Source organism: Fragaria vesca, linkage group LG2 (genome assembly GCF_000184155.1).
Source record: "Fragaria vesca subsp. vesca linkage group LG2, FraVesHawaii_1.0, whole genome shotgun sequence".
NCBI classification, from domain to species: domain Eukaryota; kingdom Viridiplantae; phylum Streptophyta; class Magnoliopsida; order Rosales; family Rosaceae; genus Fragaria; species Fragaria vesca.
In genome coordinates, this window is record NC_020492.1 from 10,647,845 (window position 1) to 10,656,532 (window position 8,688).

The 8,688-nt window shown below is 40.3% G+C and overlaps 1 protein-coding gene across 1 annotated transcript; it reads left to right on the plus strand.

Annotated features, from left to right (window-relative positions):
- The first annotated feature begins 6,345 nt into the window (after positions 1-6,345).
- Positions 6,346-8,161, plus strand: LOC101291585 (putative fructokinase-5-like). Its single transcript, XM_004290231.1, has 5 exons — positions 6,346-6,580; positions 6,688-7,098; positions 7,443-7,577; positions 7,687-7,803; positions 7,907-8,161. The coding sequence occupies exons 1-5, from the start codon at positions 6,407-6,409 to the stop codon at positions 8,039-8,041; spliced, it is 972 nt and encodes a 323-aa protein (XP_004290279.1). The 5' UTR covers positions 6,346-6,406; the 3' UTR covers positions 8,042-8,161.
- Positions 8,162-8,688: the final 527 nt, after the last annotated feature.

Consider the following 8,688-nt stretch of genomic DNA (forward strand, 5'->3'; position numbering starts at 1 on the left):
TTGATGAATTATGCTTGAGATCCCATTATTATGACCTTTATCATTTGTGTCAGCCCCCCTTGGTTATGTGAGCAAAAGTTAGATCACATAATTAAACTATTTGTGTGAGCATAAAAAATAACGGGAGTTTGTGAGGGGAGTATGGACTTCAAAGGGAATACTCTTTTCAAGGATAAATCATAACATTATTCGAGTGTCATGCTTCCTTGGTTGGCTACACTATTGTGGTCTCAAACAAAAGGTGTGGAAGCTTGAACAAAAGTACAAAAGGGTTCCCACCAAAGGGAGGAAAATAGATGAGCTAAGAATGATAAAGCTTGAGCCATTTGCTGTTGATGAGACCCATTGTCACAACATCTTGTGAGACAAGCATGTAGCATCCGCTTTGATAAGCTTCCTTCACAATGAAAGGACCTTCCCATGATGGAGAAAATTTGGAAGGTCCTGAGGCTTGCCTTTGGTGGTCTACGCAAGGAGCCACTATGTCTTCCTTTGTGAATTTACACTATTAGGGTCCTCCATGAATGCCCTATTGTTGGCTGACTCAACTGAAGATCTTTGAGGCCCAAAATCAGCTGAGACCTGCATGAGTGCTTCTACTGCTGCTTGCCTAGCCTGTTGTCCGTACTCAAGCTGATCAAAAAGAGATTTGAACTTTGGGCTCTGTTGAAGGACTCGTGCACATGTTGGATAAGATCGCTGCTTTTTGCTTTCGTTGAGGTGAGACCTTGCCACATTCTCCTCCAAATCTGTGAATGTCACTCCAGTCGCTTCTTTGTTGCTTGAATCCCCCATGTGATAGTGAGCATGCTCATCTTCCTTCCACTCTATGGGATAAGAGCCTGGGGTATTGTAACTCTGTGGCATACAACTCTTATTCCAAGAAACTATGTCAAAGCATCCTTCTTTCGGCTCCGTAACCAAGTAGGGCACCTGGCCACTAGGGCGGCTTCCTTCCTCCATATCATCTTCAAAGCAAGTTATGACAGCGGCTGTTTCTTTTCCTGGCCGCCGGCGAGGCAAATTCCTCATCAATAGCTTGCTTCTTGGAGGGTATAGCTAAAGTCTCATCCTGGATCTTTTCATTAAGAAACTTCCTTAGGAATTGGCAAGCAGATGAAGGATGACTGACAAGCCGGTGGTACCTACAGTAGCGTGGGTGTGCTTTGTCTTCTTTAGATGGGTTTTTGTATGGGCATGGTGGCTTGATTACACCATCAACAAACATGGTATCTAGGATGGCATTAAGTTCTTCGTCATAGCATGGCAAAGCAGGATAAGTTTCTTTATCCTTGAGCTTATTTGAGTTTGAGTGCCTTTCACCAATTGTCAATGCTTGATGTGTATCCTTCTCTGACCTCCATGTTCTATTTTCATTAACAACCTTGATAGACATGCTTGTCTTCTTTACAACGTCCATCAAGCGTGTAAAGGTACCTATGTTTGCATTCTCAAGGTACACCCTGTATTTAGGTAGCATGTTACCGACGCAGATCTCCACCAAGGCTTCTTCTCCTTTCTCATCATAGCAATCCAAAGCAAGGTCTCTGTAGCGCCTCACGAATTCAACTAGATTTTCGCTTGATCTTTGGCGAGTGCTGTTGAGTTGAGCCAAAGTGACTCTCTCCTCATGCTCGAAGTATTTTTTGCAAAACTTGTCTGCCATATCTTCCCAAGTACGAATAGAACCCGGTGCTAGAGTAGTATACCAAGTGTAGGCACGGTCGGTGAGGGTTTTTGAGAACTCCTAGAGCCTGAGATTATGATCACCAGCGTGAGGTCCAAGAGCATCAATGAAACGGCTTATGTGCTCTCTTGGACTTCCTTTTCTCCCATCAAAGAGGACAAAGCTTGGTGTTTCATAACCTTTGGGATAAGGGCGATTGACCAAGCTTGCTGAGTAAGGTGGTTGGGGGAGGTACTTCCAATCTTCATTGGTGCGCTGCAACTCTCTTTCTAGCATGGCAAGCACATCTTCCTGAGTGACAAAAGAAGTATTCTTCTGTTCAGCTCTTGATCCCTTTTGCTTGGATTCTTTGACTACTGCCCCTGGGGCTGACTCCTCATGAGAGTTCTTATCTCTAGCTTCTTGAGAGTGCTTGTCTGGTTCCTCTTGGGGTTTCTTAGCTGAGAGGGAGCTTATTATCTCCTTCATGGCTTCAACTAGCTCCCTCTGGATTTCTCCAAAAGTATTAAAAGTACGTAGGAGATTGGCGGCAGTGATCACCGTCTCCTTCTCATGCATGTTATCATGATTCCCAGACTCGTGTTGCCTAGAGGCAGACTCCTCCTGACACTCTTCACCATCTTGACGCCCTCCCCCATCTTGTGAAGACATGGTGCTGTTAGCACCCTTGCTTCTCTTGTTGTGTGAAGGAGCCATTTGAATGAATCACGGCCTAGTCCCTAGTGGAGTCGCCAATTTATGTTGGGGTAGAAATTGAATGAGGATCTAGGAGCTTGCCGTTGTTGGGCTTGATGATCCGATCTTCCCCTTTAGGGTTGCAGGACTAGGCCCAAAGTCTTCCTAGGATAGACTTTGTTGTGATGGAGAGGCTCCAAGCATGTGTAATATCAATACTAAGAGGACTTAGTAGTGTGCATGGTATGGGAGCTAGGATCTTGCAAGTGTAACAGAATGCATGCTCATCGTGAAAAAGGTCTAATGTGGGTGAGGGATTGTAAAGTGTGGTGGTGGTGGTGTTTAGAGGTGTCTGAAGAGTGTTTGGAAGGATGGGTATGGTGGTGGTGATCTAGGGTTGGTTGAGCATGATGAACTTGGTAATGGTTTCTTTGCCTGTAGGTGTTGTGTCTCAATCCCGCTGTAGCTTCCTTTAAATAAAATTGAGGTCGAAGACTGAGGGTAAAAAAATGACCCGTGACTCTCTAATTTTAGCAAAGGTCAGAACCCTCTGTCTCACTATCATCGTTCGAGCCTTAAGCTAAGAAAACGTAAAGGTGGCAGTGGTTCTGAGGCATCCCTTCTCGATTTCTTACCAAGCTACTTTTGGTTAATGGGTTCAAACAAGACATGTTCTTGGGTTTGCCTTAAGCTTATAAAGTGAAAGTTGTGGAGACAGGTCTGAGGTGACTTGGTCTGAGGTGATTTGTGATGTTAACATCCTATGTCTAAAGGCATTGGGTGATGAGATGATGAGATGTGGTATCCGTTACATGCCTATGCACGGGAAACTCAAATTCAAGTTTGATCCTCGACTCCCAAGACATCTCGGACACTTGACATTTGGTCTTCATAGGCCTGACAAAAATCCTGTGTCCTTCCACACCACAACCCACTAAATAAGCCCCATTGGCCTAGTGTGTCTTGGGTCCACATTACTGGCTGGCCACATGGCATGGCATGTCGTGATGGATGGTTTTCGGTGTATACCATCCACGATGCTTGTGCACAACTGTGCTTGGCGTGTGTTGACACATGTGTCTGGCGTGTGTTGACACATGCATGAAATGGGCGGGCATGTGGTGGTCATTGAAGCGTGTCCATGAGACACCACTTGCCGTAAAGAGAGTAGGCTTAGACATGAACTCGCATGGCATGGCCTAGCTTAACTCTAAATGGGTCTTGAGTAGATTTGGGCACGTCATGGCGTGGCTTGCCTCCTACGTCCTAGATAGATAAAATGAGTAGGCTTGGGCATAAATGAGCATGCCATAGTAGGCTTGGGCATAAACATCATGGCGTGGGCTTACCTCCCTCGATAGGCTTGGGCATAAATGAGCATGTCATAGTAGGCTTGGGCATAAACGAGCATGTCATAGTAGGCTTGGGCATAAACGAGCATGGCATGAGTTGGCTTGACTCCCAAATGGGCCTTGTGTAGGCTTGGCATGGCTTTCGTGACCTCTTCCTATAATTTGGACATGTCATGTCGTGGCTTAGAGATTTTGTACCAAGCCCGGAGTCGCTCGAGGCAGACCAAACAACTCGGATCCAGGCCTCATATCAACTCTAAGCCTGATCATTGACCTTAAGTCTCTAAAAAAAACATGTTTACATTTTTGGGTATCAACAAGCGGGAAAATTTCAAATTCGCTAAGGGTGAGAAAACTGCTTTCGTGCGCAATTGAAAATTTAAGGTTCTTTTTAGACGACATATTTATGTCGTCTCAAAGTTGAGCACATTAAAACTTGTACAGGGAAGTTCGAATTGAAAATTTCAGTTTTTTTCAGACGACATATATTTGTCGTCTCCATAAGTAGATTAAAAGAGCTGAAAACCAGATTTGGACAGCCTTCCTCACACAACACATATATGAGGTCTCAATTTTCAGCTAAAAACCTCATTTTAGCTCAATTTTTAGCTCAATTTTCAGACGACAAATGTTTGTCGTCTCCAGAAGTATATTAAAAGAGCTAAAAATTAGATTTGGACAGCCTTCCTCACACAACATATATATAAGGTCTTAATTTTCAGCTAAAAGTGAGAATTTCTGGGTTTGTTGACACCGCACCTATATGTCGTATGATTTTTACAAATCTAGAAAAAATGAACTAGCCTTTAAAAGTATTGAAGTAGGATGTCATTGAGACGACTTTTAATTTTATATGTCGTCTAAAAAACCACAAAAACCATCAGACGACACTTGCTTTAAATGCTGCTTTATATGTCGTGTCTCTTGTGTCGTCTGATGATGTTATTGGCATAGTGTGGCTTTGGTGGGTTTTCTCAATAGCCATTGGCATCCTTTAGGGGTAACGCTTCTTTCACAGTTTGATCCTAGCTCGAAAGGCATCGATCGATGGCTTTACCTTTGGCCACGAATGAGAAGGAGAGTACAAATCGAGATTTAGTGCGAGGAGTGCAAAACCCTAGGCCAATATTTGAGCTGCATGTAACCACCGCAAAAAACGAAAACATAAATAAAAGCCAGATAAATACTATAAATTCTTGTATGCACGACGCAATCTTAACCGTTCATAACAATTCATATATTTGATCATCATGTTTCTATATTATTTCCTCTAATCCTAACTATCCATGTATGTATGTGAAGATACGCACCGTGTACTGAAGATGCTCTCGATAAATACCAGAAAGAAAGTCGGATCCTACTGAGATTAATCTGATCATTTTTAACAAAACTTCCCACACACAAATCTTTTTAGCGAAAAAAATGGGATTTAATCCTAAACAGAATATGATGATACAAAATGGATTAATATTAGGATTTAGGATACAATCCCCAAGGGTTAAAACTTAGAATATGATGATATATATATCGGACACTCACAGATATGATGGTTGTATCTGATCCAAAATGGATTAATATTAGGATTTAGGATACAATCCCCAAGGGTTAAAACTTAGAATATGATGATATATCGGACACTCACAGATATGATGGTTGTATCTGATCCAAAATGGATTAATATTAGGATTTAGGATACAATCCCCAAAGAGTTAAAACTTCGAATATGATGATAAATCAGACACGTACTCTTGACTACAATATAGTTCTGTACATTTATGTCTGTACGATTTATAACCAGATACGGAACAATCTCAAATGAGTTTCTTACCATAATTGGATAGTAAACGCACTATACTCCCATTTTGAATAGTTTGTTTCGGAAAATCCCTAATAAATTGCGCAGAGAATTGAATCCGACAATCCCTCATAAATTGCAAAGAGACTTGAAAATCTGACGTTGAAATTTGAACGGGCAACAACCCTATTGAGAGGTAAAGAAGGTGCAGAAGTGTTCCCTTATTCGACCTTTCGAGAAAAGAAAAAAAAAATGAAAAGAAAAGAATGAATTCTAAGCAGAAATAAAGAAGATAATAATCCATGAGTATAAGTAGAGAAGATTAAGGTTTCGTGTTAAAGTAGAAATGAAATTATTAATGAGTAAATCCTTGAGTATATATAGGAATAATGACCGAAAGAGAAGTAGAAAACTCACAAAGACAAGTACTGATCCACCAATTAATATATTTAAGGTGGGTTAAAATTACATAGTAAAAAGAAGATCGGAAGGTCATTAATGACTGTGAATGGCAATATTCAAAAAAACTTATCTAAATTGCTATGTAATGCAATAATTTCATTCTAAAAAAATAAAAATAAAAATAAAATAAGGCGTGGGATATAGTTTTAGCGCACAGGACACAAATGAAGCTAGCTTGTTTATTGTGTTTGAGTTGGGATAGGTATATGGTACAACCAATTTGAGGCGAAATCAATATCATATCGAGATATAGATAGTAAGTAGCCATCTTATCCTAATTTCACGCGATGCATTACCAGTTAGTTATCTTGCTGCCAAAGTATGAAACAGCTCCCTATATAAAGGCCTAGTTGCTGAATAACTTGTTTACACCAGCCACCCTACACTTTAGATCTCGACCAGAAGAACAAGGATCACAAGAAGAAGAAAAAGAAGATGGCAGATTCATTGATTGTTGCTTTCGGGGAGATGTTGATCGACTTTGTCCCCGACACCGCTGGAGTTTCGTTGGCCGAGTCCACCGGCTTCCTCAAAGCCCCCGGTGGTGCACCTGCCAATGTGGCTTGTGCTATCACCAAGCTTGGTGGAAAATCGGCATTCGTCGGAAAGGTACGTACGTTCCTTAATTATTCTCGATCCCGATCTCTTTCTTTGTTCGATCTACACGATTAATCCTCGATTACGTATGTAATTAATATATGAATGTACGTACGTAGGTGGGTGATGACGAGTTTGGACACATGCTGATCAACATACTGAAGACGAATGGAGTGAACACGGAGGGAGTGTGCGTGGATACGCATGCCAGAACCGCACTGGCGTTTGTGACCTTGAGAAAGGACGGCGAGAGGGAGTTCATGTTCTACAGGAACCCTAGTGCTGACATGTTGCTCAAGGATTCAGAGCTGAATATGGATCTGATTAAGAAGGCCAAGATATTCCATTATGGATCCATTAGCCTTATATCTGAGCCATGCAAATCTGCTCATATGGCTGCCATGAAAGCCGCCAAGGATGCCGGTATACTGCTTTCCTATGATCCCAACGTCAGGTTGCCCCTCTGGCCTTCTGCCGATGCTGCTAGAGATGGCATCAAGAGCATCTGGAATCAGGCTGATTTCATTAAGGTACCTACCTACTTTTACATACGTTACCTTCATATGTTCATATGTGTGTGCATCTGTAGATATAGATTAAGCCAAGCATATATAAGATATATATTATCATGAAATTATACTCAATTATATTTTAAAACATAATTCCCTTAATATATATATTTACCTACATGTGTGCGCATCTGTAGATCAATCAATATATATATATATATATATATATATATATACTTGACCCCAGATCAGTATTGTTGCAAATTAGAGCTCTTTCTTTTATAGTATTAATGTAGATTATTATTTATATATTATCATATCATGAGTGATCATAAGTTTTAACCAATCTAGTACTAATTTATTAGGTGAGCGATGATGAGGTGCAATTCCTAACTCAAGGTGATCCTAACAAAGAAGAAGTGGTTCTCTCCCTCTGGCACGATAACCTCAAACTGCTTATTGTCACTGATGGCGAGAAGGGTTGCAGATACTTTACTAAGGTACACTACGTACTTGTACTTTTACCGACCTACAACACTTGCTAGTTGCTACGATTTCTACGTACACATACTAATATACTTTTCTTAAATTAATGTAACATATATACAGAAATTCAAAGGAAATGTGACTGGTTTCGCGGTAAAAACTGTTGACACAACTGGTGCGGGTGATGCTTTTGTTGGTTCATTTCTTCTTTCTATGGCTAAAGATTTGTCTATTTTTGAGGTAAGATTTCATTTAAACTTTCGTATTTTCTCATTATGATAATCAATCGACGTTATTCTTTGTTGTTGACGTCTAATTATATTCATTTATTTTGACCATATAGGATGAAGCAAAATTGACGGAGGCTCTGTCTTTTGCAAATGCTTGCGGAGCTATCTGTACTACTCAAAAGGGTGCAATTCCTGCACTTCCAGCCGAATCCGATGCCCTCGAACTCATTAAGTCAGCAGCCAAATAGATTTTCTTTTTCCCTTTTGGCATAGGGTTTATATCATGAGACTATGTACCTTGTCCATTTTTGCCTTTTTTTTTCTTATCGGTTTGGCCATCTAATGATGTTTGGTTTATGGATAATAAAAGAAATTTTATAAGTTTTTATTATGATTTTTGATTCTTTCTCTTCTATTGATGGAGCATGTTTACATTCCAAATTTACACAACTTCATTTTATTGTGAATTATTAAATGATGTACATATATTTTCCTTTACCTAATGACTATTAAGAACAATAATTATACAAAAATAAATATCTGTTTAAGAAAATTATATTTCCGTCCTTCTATTATGTGTCTTGCCCTAATATACGTAGGATTGGTTAATCCAGTTTCCTTATTAGAATAGATTACAGTTGATAGATGTTCTAGATCATTCGGGAGACTATATGTAATGTCTATAAATAGGTCTTTCTATCAATGAATGAGTAGACCGTTATTCTCTTTATCTTTTTTCCTTCAACACGTTATCAGCACGATGCTCTACCCCGATAACGAAACCCTAAAAAAAAAAAAAAAAAAATACACCGTTTTTGCCCTGGTCACCGTTTTCTGCTATGGGCACCCTAACCTCTCAACAGCCCCGATCCGGCAACCCTCAACGGAGCCGATC

Bases quoted from the DNA above. Each gene is read 5' to 3' on its own strand.
- LOC101291585 (XM_004290231.1), top strand. From the start codon at position 6,407: ATGGCAGATTCATTGATTGTTGCTTTCGGGGAGATGTTGATCGACTTT. The intron at 6,581-6,687 runs GTACGTACGTTC...GTACGTACGTAG, and splicing joins AATCGGCATTCGTCGGAAAG to GTGGGTGATGACGAGTTTGG. The intron at 7,804-7,906 runs GTAAGATTTCAT...TTGACCATATAG, and splicing joins AAGATTTGTCTATTTTTGAG to GATGAAGCAAAATTGACGGA.